Here is a 20665-nt window from a genome sequence, read left to right on the forward strand (position 1 = left end):
GCCTGTGGACTTGACCAAACTTGTAAGTCTTCTTTGGTAGTTTGCTTTGACATGACGTGTCTTATGTTGTAGCATGAAGCATTACTTTTCTGATTTGGCTGATGTAGACCCACTGCAATACTTCACATTTATTCGGGAGATGATACCACCTTCTATTCCACAAGTAAGTTGTATCCTAAGTTGCGGTTTCTCAATTTGGTTAAGTTAAACGATTTTCTGACCGGAGTGATGTAGCATTACTTCGGTGGTTCTCTGCCAGTCAATTCTCATCCAGCAGCTAAGCTCGGTCTCAAATCGCAAAGTCTCGCCTTTTGCTGTCTGCCCTCTGCTTTATGCTTTTTCACCTTATCTAAGTTCTTCCCTTTTAAAGATGCAGCTTTCTTGGCTGGCTTGATTGTGGTACCTCTGGTTAAACTAAAGTTACTATGTGATTTTTTACCTGTTGGCTTCGCATATTTTGTATTGTCTGATTACTCGGAGGTCCTTTTGGAATGCCTAATTTTTTTCCTCATTAGGTGTGGATACATAAATAAACATGATAAAGGTTATTTTATGGTGGATACATGCGCGGCAGCTCTGCATGCCTCTAAATGAATTGCAGCACTTTTTGGTGATTTAGTAGAAGGGTTCTAAGGAGGCGATTTATTTGTATAATCAATGGAAACAAATAATGCTGACTGCAGTATTCGTGGATCTTTGTGATTATAAAGGCTAAGAAGTTGGCCTAAATGTTTACCCTAAATAAATGCGTGATGATGGGACATATTTTCGATGCACCTATGACGATGTTTTTCCTAATTTTCCAGAGATAAAAGTAGGGTGCACTCTGGTTTCTACGCAGTTTTTTTACTTAGTCAAAGGTGAAGAAAGGCGACTAATTTTTTGTCGAAAAATTCTATGAACGTCCATTTCTGCCCTTTTTAAGTCTTTTAACAGAAAGATGGGTAAAATATTTTTCTACCCACGAAGGTAGAGAAGGTGGTATTAATATATACGCAATGCTTAGCTTTACCAACAAGCGATTAACGCAGCTGTAGTTTATCCCATCTACATTTCATGGCTTGTGGAATCACCAAGAAATGGGATTGCAGAACTAAGAACGCTGTGACGTCTGTGCAATCTTGGTGCCATGGCGTGTGTCACGTCGAAAGGACTGCAGTAGCCGTAGCATCGCCTTCCGCATTCCAATTCCAGCTGCATTTTATTCTCGCAATTCACACCTGACGTTTTTATTGTCCCGTTTTCACCACATAACCCACCAACACGCACTCACCGACCTCGCCATCCTCTCCCATTTCTAAACATTTGAGATTCTTTGACATCCCCTAAAACTTTGTTTGTAAAACAAACAAATATTTTGAAGTCCTATTAGGCTGTACTTGCATATTCCTTCATTCCATATTTATTAGCCTTATAAAAATGTATTTCTATTTATAAAAGTTATTTATTTAAAACTAGCCAAACCCGTTACAATTTTTAGTTTGCTCAATTTTTAAACTAGGCTAGGAAATGAGACCTCCTTACAAGCTTGCCACATCTTTGGTAATATTTTGTTTGACAGCATGGTCTATTCTCACTTTTCTTTTTAAGGGAATACCGAAATAGTAAGCAAGTGATCTCAAGTTTTCTCCACTTTTTAGCTTGACGTAGACTCCGTCTTTACACCTTTTGCAAAGGGCATAATATTTTACCATTGTGGCTTTCATCAGATCGCTTTGTAGAGCTTAAAAAATTGTCGGAGTAATTTTTGTCACTTTTATGAAAATACTCTTTACCATAAAATAGGCGCATGTATTTTTTGGACCTAAAATGAGGAATGCAAATCTTAAATGTCTAAAAATTCGCCATAAGGCCTTGAAAAACTAAAGAATGCAGAAATTATGCTTTATACCGGCTATACTGTCTATCAAGTCTTAGCTGGATCCGTAATAAGTCGGCGTATAAGGGCGAAGCACACTACTTCTGAACAAATAGACTGGCACCGTACAAGTGCAGCTTCAAGGCTATGGCGCAGAGCAGATATACATTCTCTAGAGACTAAGGTGTCCTAATGGTTACTTATTGAACAAATCATTTAAAACTGCCGTATATTGAGCTAAACTCTATTTTGCATTTTCCTCCAAGAGTGAACTTCATTCTAAAGCCTGCTTTTGGGATCAAAGGACCTCATGTCACATTCTAAATATTGCTGCACAATATTCAATTCGGTTGGGATTCCTACAATAATGAAGGAATTTAATGCAAAATGTATTCTTTTAGGCGCGTTCCAGACATTAAAAATGGATGATTTTTGCAATTTCTCAGGTAGGTTTTAGCCGAGCTAAAGAAGCTTTCTATATCTAAGTGCATATTTATCATCACCCGTCCACAATAATAAATTCAAAAGGCAATAAATCTTATCTACTTTCCCTCCATTCGGTTTTTGTTGGATGAAAAAGGATTTTGCGGGATGATTTCCGTATAAAACTTCTTAATGCCGCTTTGCTCTTATTTTTGCATTTTTACAGCAGTTTCCGCTATTATAAAATTGGCTTTAAGTTGTTTTTTCTTTTATGACAATTATGTTTTATCGTAAACCATTTTTGAGTCCATCTCACCTCCGTCTCACCTCCCATTTCGCCTGCTGTCAATATACCTGACATTTCGCACATTTGCAACAGCCCTAGACATTCTCCCTTCCACCCGTCGCCAAGCAATTTAATCTTTTATTCCTCTGAATGAGTCCGATGGCAATATAAACTTCTCTAGATTTGGATTCTCTGAAAATTAAACAAAAGCTTACTGCCATCCATGGCGTTCTCTCGATTTTTTCGGACAATTAATAAGGTTATAACGACTTTACAAGCAATTTATCCGCTTTTAAAAAATTAAAACACTTATGAATATGCGACTTTTGAGGATTCCTCCAAGTATTTGGCATCTGCCCTACTTTGGGTGGCAATTAAACTTAAAATAATCCAATTCTTAAAAAGCTTTACCGGTATAAACCAAGAAAAGCCTCTCAAGCATTTGAAGATAGAGGAATAAAGAGAGAAATTGAGAAAGCTGAGGTAGTCTCTTCTTTCCTCTATCTCATTCTAAAGTGCAAATCTTTTGGAAGCAGAGATTTGTTTGAACTTATTATCATCTGTTAGTGTATATGGGTGGCGGCCACTCGTTTAGCTGTCATGAAAAGCAACATGGATGTAGGTGTAAACAACTTTCCACCTATTAGTACTTTTAACTCTCAACGACACGTAATTTTTACCCTATCCAAAACTAGGGGATCTTCCGAAGCTTCATCCTTTCTTTCGGTTGGTGTTCCATCGGCAAAATCCCTCCATCCTAACCATCTTGATGTCCCAGTATCACATTTTCATCAGAAAAAGGCAATAAATTTTCCTATAAAGCCTCTCAACCGAGGAATTGGAATGAAATTAGTGCGTAAAATATTTAGCCTTGAATGGCGTCTATTAGGTCTGACAGAAAATGGAAGGACTCAGAAAGGTTGCCGCATATCTGCCTGTACTTTACAATACCTGAATATAAATAAATGCACGCTTTCTGAGAAAGGAGTTTAACTGTTCGGTGTCTCGAATGGCTGTCGAGTCAAGCAACACGTTAAGGCCACAGATGTGAACTTGATATCCTTTCTGCCTGACCAATTTGTGCGTGCATGCGTCCGAACCAGAGACCTGGCAGTCTGACGAGCTCTAGGCCTTCCACGAGGTAAACAGAAATATCGAGACGGCCGTATGCACAAAACATAAAAAACAAGTGATTTCGTTGAAGGAATTAGATAATTGTGGGGCTTGAAAATAGATGGAGACTATGATTGAGGCCTACAGGACTGGTGGCTGGCCACTCTAAAAGTGATTACTAAGTTCATTTTTCTTTATCCATTCAATGAGGCTTATTTTTTCCAAAATTTCGATATTTTCTTAAACCAATTAACATTCAATTTATTGTGAAGGAAAAATTTATACGCAAGGAATAAACGTACATTCTTTTGGCATACAAAATACTCATTTTGACATAAAATATCTAACTACCGATTCATAACTAATGAACTTGTAGAGCTTGATAATGCTCCTCTGTCATGGAAATTAGTTTGTCACCCTGAATCAAACAAGTGACAGTTCTTCCCAACGGAGCATAATTTAGAAAGGTCTTGTTGGTCAACCGTCTAGCATGAGTATCTCCATATTTCTGAGGTGTAAGAGAATAATTTTTTTTACAGGAGACCACTTTTTTCTGTTTACTTTCATGTTGGAGTCCTATATATTAAACGCAAATTAGACTATTCCCTCCGAAAAATAGGAGCGTACTACCTCAATTTTAAAAGTTTAGGGGAACATAACATTCCCCTTTTAAGCTTTTCAGCAACCATCTTTAAAGCCTACAACTCATATTTTACTTTTAAAATATTCATTTCAATATGATGAGGGAATCTTCGATCGTGTAGCTATGGCCTTCTAGAGTGCACTTAATGCGGGGGTTAGGTCTTTGTACCATTTACCAAGGGATCCAGCCCACGGGCTTTTACTAATGGGTGATTATTTGTAATTCAAACGTTTTAAACTTCTTTCTCCCTAGAGTCCAGAATAAATGCACCAGTAATCAACTATTATCAAGCTGAGTACTGTAGTAATTTAAAGCGATTAATAGATCTTAGCCTTTGCTGGGTAAGCTATATTGAAAAGTAGAATAATTTGAGGAAGGCAAGATGAAAAGTTAAAGGAAATGTTTGGATATACTTCAGTTAGGAATTAATGGTTAAATTTCACCAAAATGAAAAATTACTCTTTATTTTAAAATTCTCGACCATTGTTTAGTGTTTATCTTCCCACTTGTTTTGTTGGTTGGCCCAAGAAGTTTGCGTCGTTTCCAGTATAAGTCAAAACTATGGCTTCTTGCAACTTATGGGGTTATTTACTTGCATCATAGTGTCTATTCAGTGAGGATGTCGCTATTCCCAGTAAAACATTCCAAGTTCAGCATTCTAGAAATTGCTGATCGGTAGAGAAATTCGCAGATATTGGAAAACATTTCTCAATTTTTTGCCTCCGCTGAGCTCTTGTTAGTTAACATAATGTGAAGTTGCAGTCTATATGCCACCAAAAATCACTGTGGGTTTATTTTCGGTCAGGATGCTATATGTGAGAATGATGACCATTTTTGACCTTTAGAAACCCAGTCAGCAGACATGAATGGACTTATTGAGTGCCTAATGTACTCATAATGTCTCTTTATCCCTTGATCATCCCAATTAGGGTCTCAATAGTGCCCGTGGGCATGCAGACACAGAGCATTCTAGGACACATCATACCATCTGCATTCAAATTTGACACCTCGTTTGCTCAATGCAACTTAAATCTGACTTACATATCACTGCTGCTTTGTAAGTCAAGTTGACCAAGTGTATAAATCTGTGAAAACTCTTTGCGACATATGCTGTGACGTATCAGGTAGAAGCAAACTTTGCCTGACCTCGGTGACAATTCACTCAGCGGCGCACACCTGAACTCCAATAAAACCCTCGGTGTGAGAATTCTAAGGCCCACCTGTTTCCATCAATATCGACGGGAAAAGTTATTAATAACAAAAGAATTGGTTTTACTCACCCCATTTACAGGTGGTAGTAAGTTTTACAATGCATATTTTAGTGGATTTCCACAGCTTTCACCGCAGCAGATAGGACTTTATTTAACGTTCACTAGTTGAACAGAATCATCAGTGTTTATTCTTAAAAGGATTTACACATAAGCCACTCAAAGCTTCTAATTCATGCATCACAGCACCTAGAGAAGAATGGACTTGCTTCTTTGAGGCGTGGCGAACTGCAAACGTACTTACGCTCAGTGAAGTATCAATTTCATTAAAGGGCACACAAAAAATACAGTTGAGGTTTACTTACCAATCGGAAGAGTGAAACAAAAGCTTCTTCTTCTGAAGCATGCTACAGTTATTAAGAAATTGAAAGGAAATTATATTCTTGAACGATACAGCAAGAATTCAACATTAGTCGTGGATGATATGCTGTTCTCTTACCTACCATCTTTTCGCATATTTTCTCATGTGATGATTATTGTCCATTTTTTTATTATAAAAGCTATGGCCCAGTGGAAGATAAAATACCCATATGAGGAACAAGGGCTAGATAAAAAGGAGGAGGTGGTGGCTAAGGATAGATCTTTCTTGACTCCCTAGGACAAGAAATCATGAGATTTGGATATTGAGTACATTTTTTCCTCAAAAAAACGTAGTAGATAAGGGTAGATGGAATCGTATTAAGGAATGCTTCTAAAGGCCTTCCACAAGAAGCCACTGATGTAATCGCTTTTGGAAGTCTAGATTTCAGGACCCCGAGTCTTTCTCGGAATTAAAAGAAGTTGTTCTACTAGGGAAGAAAATTTGCTACTGGCCCACGAAAGGGCTGGAGGCCACGGATATGGCCTGAAGGCCGAGTAACTTCGTGGGTGCACAGAGGCGGAGCCTTGAATGCTCGTAAACCCAAAACGAAGAGCTAAATAAACAAATGAAGCATTTCAAAAAGGTTGACTGAGGGTAATGTAAATGCTCTTAAAGATTTTGTATTTACGGCAAAGTTGTGAACCAAAGATGAACAAGTAGTAACAGGGACGGAGGAAGTGAGATTAAAGCAGTACCCACCGCCACTGCAGAGGTCGCAAAGCGGCAAAATGAAGGTCCCTCTAGCCCCTCCATCCTAAGTTTTGAGCAGTCATTGACATTTTCCCACTTGCTTATACACACTGAACATTGCATCAACAAAACTGCAATTGCCGTGCGGTGACTTGTCGATCACTCCTCCATTCATATAAGGCAGTTCCGACTACTTTACAGTAACTCTAGAATGTTACTGATTCCAGTAGTATGGGCAATGCAATCCAACTGGATCCTGGCAGTAGCTTTAGTGGTGGAGTAAGCTCCTGCCTTCCATTTGTGCCTCATCCATGCTCGCAAAGCCTGAGCAGTGTTATGTCCTGTTTAACATTACATATTCACAGAAATACCCTTATTCTTTTACTTGCCCTCCATCAAATACTGTCACTTTTCAATTTGTTTTACTGACAAGATACAAAGAACTTTATTAACGCAGCAATGTAAAAAGTGGCTGTGTGTGAGATAAAAATGCGTACCTGGTCTTTAAACTCACAGTTTTACAATTCTTGAGATTCTGCACCTTGTAATTTAATTTGCAGGCTAAAAACTGGCCAAAACCGGGTGGTAAATTGAGTTAACTTCAGCTAAAATGCCCACAGTTAAAAGAGCATTTATTACCTTTATGGGCAATTTTAAGATCCTCAAGCTTTTTCGCTCCGATAATTAGACTTGAAGCAGGAATCAGCCTTCAAATTCCATTCTGCAACATCCATTAACATTTTGGTAGTGAAAAGCTAAAAGTTACTTTTTGAGAGAAAAGTTGTATTTTAATTGTTCACGCAACGCAGGACTTAGTGCCAACGGATTTCTAGACCTTTATAATAAGGAAATAAATATTATCTAGGCACGACAAGTTTTTCTGCCACACTTTAAACGTAGAAGCAGAGTAAACACAAACATTTTTACTTTTTAGTACTCTACTGAGCATGGTCTTTTAACCCCTCCCTCCCTTGCGTTCCATCTTCTCTTTCCTCTATAAAAGTAAAGTTGTTTTCCTTGAAGTTGCTTGTGATTAATTTTACTGTTGTTAAAGAAGACTACTGAGGCGTTTGGCCTACACGCAAGTAAATTTAATTGCAATGAGCTGAGTGAGAGCCAAAACCGGTCGTGGTGGTTAAATTTGGCCCATCACTTATAAAATGCTATTTCTGGAGAAAAATGGTGCCCGTGCCAAAAGATATGACCCTGACATTACTCCAAAATTCTCCTAGTTTAGGAGATTTGGAAGTCACTGTAGAATTACAGTTAACTGGTAACTTCACAGTCAGGGATAAGCAGTCACAGGTGTATCTAACGTCACCTTTGAAATATGTTTATGGATCTCCCTTCCTACCTTGGCGTGCCTTTTATGCATGGATAGGTAGAAGCTCCAGCTTCCCTTGATCAGCCCTTGTTAATAAACATGTGATTACATAATACTTTCATTGTTTGTTCAATTGTCGGTTTTTATTTTACAGGCTTTTAGGGCTCCGCGTTTGTATTTTCACCAGGCACATGGCCATCGGGTCGCGTAAGTAGCCTTTCAGCCCTTCCACACATCAAAAATACATATTCCATGATAATACTAGGCTGCCCTTCAATTTTATGTAGGACTGGAAAAGCAAAATTGGTGGCAGTGGAAGCAGAATCCGATCATGAAGGGCAATTATCCTTTACATGAGATCGTAAGAACATACGTGTCTAATGGAAGAATCTGTGGAGACCTTAGCCAACTACCCCAAAGCCGTGCTCACCGGAAATGTTATTACCAAGTCTTATGGCTATCAATGCACATACAAGATGCCCGCCGCATATATTCCCAATACACTTCCCAAGCAGGGCGAAACCCTAGTATCAGTGGAACTGCCTAGAAAACCACTGACATTGAGGTCAAATTATTTTTCAATTTCACTCAAATTCAGCTACCGGTGCAGTTCTTATGGGTGATGTTTCTCTTGCATCGTTGAATACAATGTGGTAGCATACGCTGAGGTTTGGCCAAAAGGAACGCCAGGCTCAACTCTAGAGAGAAAACAGTACTGATGATTTGATTTAATAATTGTTTTAACTCTCCGAATTGTTTTTGCTAGCACCTAATTCCCGGCTACTACAGTTCCACTGGGAGGCATTGCCTCCGGGCGTTGCCAATTATTACACCTCAACAAATCTTTTTTTCAGAATTATGACTTTTTGCAACTTCATGAGAGCTCAGAAGGCCATAATTTTTCTTATATCTTTTTTTCCAGACATTTTAATAATACACTGCAGTTTGGATGTCTTAAAAAAGGACTGAGGACGAATTCTTGAGAGTGTGAAGGAAATCATTGTAATATGCTGAGACTTTCAAGACAAAAGGGGTGTATCCTAACGTATAACAAAATAGAGGAAAAATCAAACTCTCTAAACGAAAAACATCGACTTTCAATAAGAATTCCAGAATTAATTATTAATTCACGGTTAACAATTTTGCGTTCAACGAAATGCTAGATTAGTTAGCCAACCAATCTCCTCACTCAGTTTAATTTATAGTGCAAAACGATTCTTAAAAAATGAACGAGATTAGATCGTCTTAATTTAATTAATAATGAAGGAGACTGTTAAATTTTCCAACTGATGTAGCAAACGGTCCACATTTTGGACCTGTGAATGGCCTTCAAATGGCATATCTTTGGAAAAAATATTCCTGTTTTGTCTGTATTCTTCGTAGTGAGGTCCAAAATAAGATCATCTTAATAAATTGTGCAAATTCACTTGATTAAAAAATTAAGATACTTCACAAATTTTTCAAGGTTGTTTATTTTCGGGTCTAATGACCAGGTAGTTATTCGGTGGTTACAGTCATGCTCACTTAATGGTTAATCATACGTCAACTATCCCATAAAGAAGGGGTAAGTAAGAGCAAAATATTTAAGCATTTTTGAGGGCGCTATTTGGGAAAACTGAAATGGTGGTGTTGTTCTGGGTTGAAGGCATTCCCAGCAGACGTCTATAAATTCGACCTTTTATGAAACGTATTTCTTAGTAAAAATCAGGAGAAATCGGGTCTGAGGTCTTTATTCTACTTCCTAAGTAGCTATTGCATTTCACAAATCCTTTCTGATGCCAGAAAAATGCGTTACTTGCTAAAAATTTAAGAGGAATGCGGAGAATGAGACAACATCTTCTCCACTCCATCTCTACCCTAAGATGCCAACCTCAAGAGCAAGTTCTACGCCTTCCTGTAAGAATGGGACTGGTTTCAAACTTAGCATCTAGTCCAGGATTTTTAACAGCAGGCCCCTTTGCATGCCTTCAAGTGACACTGGACTTTAGTCTTTATAAAATTATCGGATTATGATTGAAGAAATTCGTCAATGTATAAGATGGTAGAAACTGATATCCTTTTGGCTAACATCTGCCTGGCTTTCATAACTTCTTCAGCAAATACAAGTGTAAACGTCCTTCAATGCAATGCATCCATTTCTACGTAATGCACAGCTAGAATCAAGGAAACATAAGTAATTTTTTAACGATACTTTGCATTACTACCGCATCCTCTGTGAGGGCCACGCAGCACCGACTAAGTTGAGCTACCGGATTTTATCTAATAAAACAGTCGTAAATCCTTTTTGCTAATTAAACCTGATCTTTTTCTCTCTCATTCGCTTGTTTTCTATTTTTTTATAATTTTCTAACTAAATTTGGAACCTAATTTTTGTAACAACTTAAAAGGCAAGCTAAAGAAAGGGGATTATGACCTCGGGGCATTTTTACTACCAAAGTGAGTTGTGAATAGTGTAGAACAAGAATAGTAACTCCTAATAAAGCATCTACAGCTAAGAAAAAAAGCCTCTGCAAACAAAGGTTAAAAGCCGTCTCCATTGTCTGGATGTAGGCGACCGTATGGATTCCATGGCATTTGAAAAAGGGAAAAAGGTGGTATAAGGTAGACCTCATTGGTAGAATTCTAGGTGGGTTACGTTACCTCAAACAAAATAACAAAGTGGTGACAAGAGTGAGGAATGAAGTTGCAATCACAACTCCCCAATGTTTGTTGGTAACTAGGACGGCAAGAATAAAATGTTTCTGTTCACTTTATTTTGTTCCTATAAAGACTTCCGATTGGAGGATCCCCTGTTTAAAGTTTAGGCAAAAAAGGCTTGAACTCGTGTTTTTTAAAGAAATGGTCGACATTTGTATGTAATGTGAAGATGGTAAAACTCAATTCTCATAAGACTATCTTTATATCAAGAATCTGGCGGAAAGACATGTGTGGTCAGGTGTACTAAGGCACTTGTTTTATGAATCAGGATTCTCATACCCAACAGAAGGGCTGTAGTAAAAGACTTCTCTGTAGGTTTTCTCATTTTTTCCGCGAGTTCATAGTAAAAGCAAATTAACTTCTGACACTAGGTCATCAAAAAACAAAAAACCATACTAGTGTCTCATTTAAATTTTTGATGTTAAAAGGTGAGTCTTTGATTTTGACTTTTGTCTTGATAAGCCATTGCTCAATCTTTGAACCTATCATGATGGTTGTTTTTTAAAATAAGTATTAATTACGAAGGACTTTGTTCCTGATAGCTTAATACTTTGTTGGTAGATTATTTTAGTGGTTTAATAATTTAAGCAGATATTTTAAATAAGGATTTTATGAAAGGTGCTTGGAGTGTCTAACCATTACCAAACTTCTAATTGAGCATGAAGGGATGGATGGATGAGTAGATAGATTAATGGATAGAGGATAGGCGTATGGGTGCAAGGCCTGCAAAAGATAGATGGATACAGGGTGGCTAGGTGATAAAAAAGGTGGTTGTTTTAAGCAATGAAAATCACAATCCTGTCAGATAAATAAGAACCACACTGTCCTATATCGGTTTTTAAGTAAAAAATTTAGACTTACCTTTAGAGTTAGGTGTAAAAGTCGAAAACTAAGACATGATAAATCACTTTGCAGTGATGCACTTTCGCCTAGCTAAATGACCTGCTTGATGTATCTTTAGCTTTGGGACCACTAAATGCGTTCAACGTAAATCTTCTTCAAACCAGTAGTATGACCCTTTATACCTCCAGGGAAGACCCGAGGTCCTACAGAGCCCACCATCTTGTCCCACCTTAAACCAAAGTCACAGTATAGAGGAATAAAGACTTAAAGAATACTTGCTAATAAGGACAGCAAAGGTGGTGTTTTCGTCGCCTGGTAACAGTCAGAAAGGTGTAACAACAGCACTAAGGGAAAACACTTAACACGACTTTCCCATTGTCAATCACCTGAGAAGATAGTAGGAGGGGACAACTTGTAAGTAGGCACTTTTCCCTCGCAAGCAATCTTCCACTCTTCTGGTGTTGCAAGTGTCACTTAATCTTCGAGCTTTAATTGTCCCGTCACAAAGTAAAAGGAAGTAGAAATATTTGTTCCCCTTAATATAAGGATAAAAAAGTAGTCTGCAAATAAATTTATGCGGATTTAAATAAAGTGCTATAAATTAAGAAGGAATAAAATCAGTAAGATGGCTAAAAAGAAAAAGCCCCCGTGATTGGATGCAAAATGAGTCGGTTAGAGGCAGATACACAAGTTTTCATGTTAATGTCTTCGTTGACGCCCTATCTGACGACCTCTGGAAATATTTAAACTCCTCCATCTATCCCATTTCGACGCCTTGATGATGGGTTTAATTCGTGCAGAAGTGTTATCAGGTAATGGCGAATAAATCTGGGGCGAGTAATACAGGGACATGACAGGAGAACAGTCAAAAGTTGTTTATCTTTTAGTGCCTTGAAATAAACTAGATAATAATGAAAGAACTCGCCATAGAATATCGTCCAGCCCTGAGGATTTAAAGGTGGGAATAATAACATTGTGGTCCGTGGAGCTATCCATTTAAGTCAACGAAAATTATGAGACTTTATCTTGCTTTGGTTCATGGCATTCATCTGTGGCTGGTGTATAATGAGTAAACCCGTGAACCAAACACAGAATTTTAAGGTGTCTCGTCCATTCTGACAGCCTTTTACCTCTTCTAAGCATTGATAGTAAACATACCTCCATACCGCTGAGTGCTACTGCGTCTTCAAAAGGTGTTCAGAGTGATGCAGTACCATTCTACACCGATTTCATTGATTCCTGCAAAGGAAGGAGAACAAGGAGAAAAATTTAATTGTTTATCCAGCATAAATCTTTGACCTCTATATAATCCCATTCACCGCTCAAAATAAAGTGTCTTTTCTAGCCAGTCTTTTAGATCCTGAGACCTGATACCAAAGATTGCAGAAAAGACTCCAAAAATGTGACAATGACTCGCGTTATAGTCAGCCGCTGCAACAAATATATTTGACTAAACACTTGAGACTTGACTTGCAAATGCTGAAACGTGGTTCCCTTTGACAAGTCAGAGCCCATTCCCACATTTTTGTCAAATTTCACTCGTTTTCAGTTGCTTTGAAATTCAACGTGGATTGCTTTCTTTAAAGGAGCCTTTTCAGCGATATTTTCTTTTGGAGATCTCAAGTGATTCAGCCTGGTTGCAAATACATTGAATCGTGGTTGTTTCCGCGTACTTTCCGATCAGGATAAGTAACCGCAGAAATACCACTTTGTTCAGCCTGGAGCATAAGAATTGGTGTCGCAGTGCTTAAATTACAGACAATTCAGGGCTTAGTTTATACCACTCCAGCATTGGTTGAAGCACATGAAACTTCAGGAGGCAAAAGTTGGGCGAACACAAGCCAGGATTTTGGAGACTCTACTGCAAATTCTCAGCGCCCGGCTCTAGTCGTAACCTCCCAGTCCGTTGGCTTCATTGCCAACAGTATCAGTGAGTTCCACCACGACTCGGGTGGCAATTCTACACTCCTTCCGGCTTAGTAGGTATAAGGCCATGAGTTCGCTGACAGTGAAGAAGAGTAAAAGTTCGAATTCGACAGTGAAGGCTCAGAACGGCTGAATCTAGAAAGCGTACGTCTTGATCCTTTCTAGGGCTTTAAGCTATGTGAACATTGAAAAATTGTCATTACTGCTCAGGCTGTGTTATTACCGCCCACCTACGTGACCTGTGCAGAAAGGGTTAATTGTCACTGCAAACTAGCCCAAATACCTCATCCTCAACCACGGTTCAAGGTCGTCTACCGACTCCAAAACTAGCAGTAACCTTCTGAAGTATGACCGAGCAGAAACCCCTTTTTAGAAAAAAATAAGGTGGCGATATCTGTAGTAAGTCAGTTCATAAATTCTTCATCTAGTTATTCTGATGCAACCATTCTCATTTCAAGTTTTTTTCTGGATGTGTCCATTCCTCCATCCTAAAAGTATTTATTCTAGATTCATTTGGCTATTGTGAAGCTATCCACTTTCTCCATAATTAATCACTCACCCTAGATCAGTTTCTGCACTTAATTTAAATTCATGATTTTAAATCTCTGCCATCTCTCCTGGCTTAATCCACCCATCCTGCACTAATTTATTCAAAATTTTTCTACAAAGGCACTATGGACGGAAGAGAGGTTCTCAGTGCCGACCCGGCAGGAGCCTTTAGTAGTGCTGCATGGTAACCAGAAGTGGTGTGAGATTAAGATGATGGCTAATGAAGGGCTGACAGCATCCTTGTCGGATAGACGCGGTCTATCTATGTAGATCAGGCATTAGAATTTCACAAATGCTAAACATTTTGAAACAATTTTACAAAATATAGGAGACCGGATTTAAGAAGCACTTGTATGGTTCGGTATTTTCTAAAATTACTTTATCAAGAAGGTTTAAACGGTTCAAAATCTAGTAGAAGGAAAGTAAAATCTATGTTTTGAGGACGAGTTAATTTCTCTTTTAGCGAAAAAACAATAAATTGCCTCCAATATACTCTTAGGAGTTAAAGGTAATTTTTTTGTCAAAACAAGGAAAAAAGCCCTTAATAATAAATACCAGGCCTGAATGAATACAAGGGATAGCAGACGTACTACATGCTTCCCGCATTTAAGTAGGAAAGCCCGATATTTGATTTTGTATTGGTGAATGGTCACCAGTTTGAGTGCTTTACATTTGGAATGAATTTCTCGTAGTTCAATTGTATCAGTTAAGCTGACTTTATCCATGACCCCATGTGATAAACCTGACGTCTACAGTCGATACAGATTCTAGGCATTTTCATTAGTTTGAGGGGAAATTTGTGCTTGATGATGAATTGAAAGACTTCTTTTATGGCAAATATATTGAATTTAAACCAAAAGTTGAATTCCAATTTTTACAAATAAAATTTTTTTATTTGGGATTAAGTACGGGGATGGAAGAGTAAATAAAGTAAACGGGTAGAGTAGGTGAAGCAAATCTCGCACACTTCTTGTAAAATAAGTCTGCTATGAAGTAATCCCAGCTAGACATAAGGTTGTAATTTATTGCTACTTTGCATGTTCTGTCTATTGCTATGTAAAGGCAATAATCACGCAGAGAGTTTCCACGAGCAGAACACGGAAGAGAAGGACGAAATTGTATTTTACTCCCTGTTTTGTAGTATGCGGCGGGAGGACTTGAGTCGGATAGCCAAATGAGATGGGGATATTCTTCCAAAAAAGTGACCCATCTTGACAGTTTCAAGAGCAGTACCGCTCTTCCACACCTTAGAGGTTCACTACGCAGTATGGATGGACCTCGGTTACAATTGTTGGTTATTCTTCACCACGTAGACACTTTTGTCTGCACTCCACCACACATGAAGTAGCCATAGACCTAAAGCATGCGACGAAGTAATGCCCTAAGGACTGCTGGACCGAAGTAAAAAGCCATTTTTCGTTAAAAGTCAATCAACTGGTTCGCTTTTCGGTACGCCAGTTAATCAGTCACTCATTTAGCCGGCTAACATGCAACGCACTCTTTTTTGAGCTGAAGGGGCTGAAGGACAAATTAATAGGTATTTGAGCGTATGGTCATCCATTAATTGTGTAGGCAAAACCAAGTTGCCCACCATCATTAACTTTATGTTCCCGGTTGATGTGGAAATAATTGGAGTAATAAAACCTCAGGTTTATTTAATACCAAATATTTTTAGTTATTTTGATTAGTGGTATCACGTAAAGCTTCCTCGTGACGAAGGAATGGTACTTGTGAATGGATAGCAACCTAGAGCAATTCCTTGCCGAAGACGAATTGTCTAGATAAACGCGAGGTCCGATTTATGCCTCTAAAAACTTTTTTTGATTGGCATATTTAGCATTTAAAACAACTTTGTTATCTGATAACCAGTTTCCACACTTAGCCTCAAAGTGATAAAGTGCTGCTTTAAAATTCCAAGTTAGTATCCGTAATAGATGTTTTTAGGACTGCATTGTTAAGCATTTCGCATATAACAGCATGATTAACCAGTTAGGATTTATTTTGAATAAAACACTTTAAATGGGCTTAGGATTCGATGAAAATAAGGCAGAAATTTCCCAGCAGAGCCTAATTTTATGCTCGAGGTGTAATGCCTTCGGCAGTTCAATTAATCTGGTATTAGCAGTAGATGCGTGATGGTAAAATGATACATAAAAAGAGTGTCAGTACGATACTTTTTTGCAAAACCAACTTTAGGCACTAGGCTTTTCGAGTAGTCCAGCTGTATTCTGTAAGATCGATTCAACCAATCTAAAAATCTGTAAAATTTGCAAGTTTAAACTAAGGACCAATTTAACCAACCTTTTTAGAGTTGTCAAAGTGATTTAACTAGTAATTAACGAAAGACGACAAAAGGGAGCTTTATGGCTATAATGGCTGGTATCTACTTATTGTTTGTTAGTAGCGAAACACTCCTGAGACCGCATGAAAGGAATACACTGCAATTTACTTCAGTTCTGCGGTATTAAGAGGGTTACAATCGTAATCTGCATGACATGCAGCATCATTACAGCTATAAATTGCGACGCTTTGTGTTGATGTGCGAATTTGCATTTGAGTCGCACCGCCTTTTGACATGTATCGAGGTTGGATGCACGTATCGGTAGAAGAATGTTTTTTTACATCCAGACCTACCGCCATTTGTGTTGCTCTTGCGATTGCCTATGATAAAAAGGCGCGTGTCATTGACTTGGAGTGCAGAACGAAACGCTCACAACTGGCCTTTGACTCTATACCAGATTTAGTGTTTGCTTTATTTATACAAAATGCGGGGAAACAGTTTCAAGTCGTTACATTTCAATAGTCATTGTGTTGCGCAAAACGGGGTTTTACCTCTAAAAAGCTTTGGTTTATCATCCCACTTTCGCCAATCATAGTTAATCGGCATACATATAAAAGAAATTCTAGTGAAATCCTCTGAAGTTTACTTACTCAAGTAGCAACAAGTAGGAAGGAATTACCATACGTCACGTCTTGATCCATAACATGATATGGTATGCTATGATATGTCATACCTGGTGCTTACCACCTCTTGAGGTACTGCCACGGTGGCGCCATGTACAAGCACAAGTTCCTTCCAACACGAGTGTCTCCTGTATTCCCACGATAGTCATCGTTTTAGATATTAACAGTTTTGAAAAAATTATATTCTCTTGAATGTAGTCACTCTACCCATTAAAAGAAAAAATCTGTGTAATTTGAGCAACTCCTCATTTCATTGGGCCTATAAACCTGAATAAGAGGCAGAAAAATGCCCTGCCTCGTTGTATTACTGTCTTTTGCAGGCCCATGATTTACCCTACTGCCCCAACCATTAGGGCAACGGTCCATGCAGTAGATGGAAAATAGGATCCTGAGAAGGTGAGCCTCTTCTAAAATCCATTAAGGGTGATATATTTGGCAGATTTTAAGGCAAGGCAGTAAAATCTGCAAATTTTGGTTGATAAAGGGCGTCTTTAGTGAGCAGCAGCTGCACCTGAGCGAGGTACATAGCATGAGCATTTCACACGTCAATCATAATTTTAAAGAAACTTTTGCTCACATGTGACTTTTGCTTGCTGCAACGGGCAATATAAAGTTATTTGTCAGGAAAAGAGTCCATATAGAATGCTCTTTACTTGTTTATGCAGCATTAAGTTTCTTTTCTTGCTGCCACCTCTAATGGCTTCTCCAACTGTTTGTGACACTTTTGTCCGTCAATTTCTCCACTATTTTGATATATATCTGCAATGATTCAGCCTATTGTGAAAGAGATCTTTCCCCCTTTATTGTCCAACCCACTTGGATGTCGACTTTCCTCAGAGAATCAGTGAGGGTTGTGAAATTCATCCAGTGGTGAAAAGTTGTCAGCCATATGTCACTCGATTGACACTCCAAGGAAGTAGTAGAGAAATAAGTCAATTCGTAAAATCTTCTTTTTGTTAAAAAACCTAATGAGAATGTCCGTCTTTTTTAATGAACGGTAAGCTACCCGAAAGTCTTTCCCTAGTAAAATATTTCATCTCCAGTAGCAATTGACCAGACTCAACCCTCGCCATTTCCCTACCTGTCCCAGGTTTATTCTCCAACTGCCTGGTCTAATGAGGAATACCTGGTGCTAAAAAAGGTAATAATAAATAGAGGTTGAGAATATTACCATCAGAGAAGGACTAGGGAAGTAGGTGTGGTGGTATATTCCCCTCTCCATCCCATCCGAGGTTGCATAAAGGGGTCCCCTCATGGTTTTACTCTGATATCATGGAAGAATGGAATTTTCACCGAAAGACTGGAGTCTTTACAGATTTCAAGGAAAAATGTGCATACTACACGTTAAAATTTAACGCAGTGAGTTAAAAGTTTGTGGCCGTAAACAGTATCCGCTTTTGACAGGTAAAGCTGTTAGATATTGGCCAATAAGGCTACTTCTTCCTTCCCTTTGAGAGGCAAAAATCAAGTCTCTTGAGAACGATTTGTGCAGGACTTGCGTTGTGTCGTCTAATGAGGAGAGAAATTCCTTCCAACAGACTTACCCAACCTGACTGCTCTAAGGTAGAATATCTTTCTCACACTTTCGAGATTTGACATACTACGTTGAAAGATTCCAGCTGTAGTTGTCAAATAATCTTTAACAAATGAACAACTTTTGATCAAATAATCTAATTTTATTCAACAGCAAACGGGACAAGGACTGTGCTGCAAAAACAAAAGCTTCGTATATTAGACAGGAGATGGGTCGCTTAAAGATATTCAATGTTAGATTCATTTGGATAACAAACATTGCAACACAATAGCCGCTTCACATTATCACTCAGCCATTCTATACGTCATATGTTAGTGAACGGTCCAAAATATGAGACATATTTGTAAACGTTAATAGAATGGGGAAATTAATGAGAGTTTTTAATGAATTTCGTCTTCATATACCAGTCAGCAGTATCTGCTAACCCAGCTTACTTCATTTCTCCTTCCAAGATTAGGTTTGTGCAGATGAGCCGTGCCATTCCTCAGGCCAGACACTACCGCAACTTAATCCACTCTTCTAACTGCGGCCGCATGCACGTCACCACTATGGTGATAGGGAAATCTTACTAAATCTAGTGCATCCATCAGTAGGCCTTTGGCGGGGTCAAGATTCGGCGTGTTTCTTGCTCCTACTTTCAAGTAGTGCGCTCAAAAATTTACTTCCTTTTTCGCTGCCCTACCTTCTCCAAATGCCATATAACCGATTTGACGAGAAGACTGTACGTCTTTTAAGCCGAGTCCAACTCGTCTCGCACACTGGACAGGCTAGAATAGTGTCCGGTCCAAATAATATCCAAATGAATAGAATTTGAGTCAAAGTATATTTAAAAAGGAGCACACAAGAGCACTTATGATAACTAGATAGGTATACGGGCATATTTCTACGCTTTATTTGTAAATATAAAGAATGACATGCAGCTTACTAGTCCCTACAGACTAGGGCATGACACACTTGAGCTCCACGAAAACGCGCACAGCATTGCTTAGCCATTGAACACACGACACCGTGGAGGCCAAATAATGACAAAGAGCAAGCAAACACGCAACATGCAGGAGAACAAATCAAAGAAAAGATTTCCTTCCGGAAAATTTAAAGAAGTTTCGGTTAAATCATTTTTCTGCAATGCCTTGACTAAATGACTCTATTTATTATTACCCTTTGCTTCAGCGATATCCATCTAAAATAACTGCCATGTATAATCAAATTTACAGAGCCATTTCTCCTTTTTGATTGATTTTACTAACCAACTAGGCCTTTTAAAAATCCTCCTCTCTTCCTATTGGCTGATCTAGCCGGTGTGATGGTAGGACCGTTGAATGAGGGAAACTCCCTTGGACTACTAATTCACTTTAGCCTTGGAAACTGTGCTTCTCGTACGTTTTCTCAAAATACGCCCCTTTAATTAATTTACATGTTTGAATAAACGAAAATTAACGGCCTCTTAGGCTTTATGGAAAAGTGGCAAAAGATGGCCTTATTTAGGCAGGAGTGGAGGCATTTTACTGGGCTAACTCACTTGACTCCTTTCCATATTCCAATTATTTAATTTCCAACTTTATTAGAGTTCCATTTATAAATTGTTTTTTTTTTTAAATCTGTTAGGTTTTTCTGAATGACAATCCGTTTCATTGGTCAATTGCTAATATTTCTTGCGTAAATTTACAAATATCAGCAGTTGTACCATTGAAATGAATCATTCTGAGAACTCCTTCATAAAAATGATGAATTTTTATTTGATAAAATGAGTTCCAAGTGGAGAACTTATGTACCAATTTGCTTTTTACATTCTGTAAAGGCAAATGGCAGTTTCATTGCTCATCGTTAAGAGTTCGACTCTACGAGGTTAACTAATTCCAGTAATGCCAGGCTAGTAATCTTGGCTAATGTGCATGTAGAAGTCGTAGAATGGATGGACTACACAGCTCCTAAAATAAAAATGTGGATATGTAACTACGTCTACACCTGTCAAAGAGGCTGTAGCCAGGCCTATTTGTAGTATCGCCCCCTGAGCTCGCTCTAAAGTCATGATAAATCGAAGTGGGATGGGAGAACTTACCACACGCTAACGTACAAAAGGGCTGGGAGGCTACTGCCAAGAATTAAAGGTAATGATACGAAGCGGAAGTGCTAAGCGAGGAGACCAAACTGTCCACGGATTTAAACGCAGGTGATTAAACAAGGCA

The 20665-nt window shown here is 38.5% G+C and overlaps 1 protein-coding gene across 1 annotated transcript; it reads left to right on the forward strand. All coding sequences in view use genetic code 11, as the record gives it.

Annotated features, from left to right (window-relative positions):
* Nucleotides 1-6873: 6873 nt before the first annotated feature.
* EGR_07974 (hypothetical protein) lies at nt 6874-13486 on the forward strand (the record flags this gene model as incomplete). Its single annotated transcript, XM_024497223.1, has 2 exons — nt 6874-6921; nt 13382-13486. 2 exons carry the CDS (start codon nt 6874-6876, stop codon nt 13484-13486), a joined length of 153 nt encoding a protein of 50 aa, XP_024348353.1.
* Nucleotides 13487-20665: the final 7179 nt, after the last annotated feature.

The sequence above is a fragment of the Echinococcus granulosus genome (genome assembly GCF_000524195.1).
Source record: "Echinococcus granulosus chromosome Unknown EG_S00092, whole genome shotgun sequence".
In the NCBI taxonomy this organism is placed as follows: Eukaryota; Metazoa; Platyhelminthes; class Cestoda; order Cyclophyllidea; family Taeniidae; genus Echinococcus; species Echinococcus granulosus.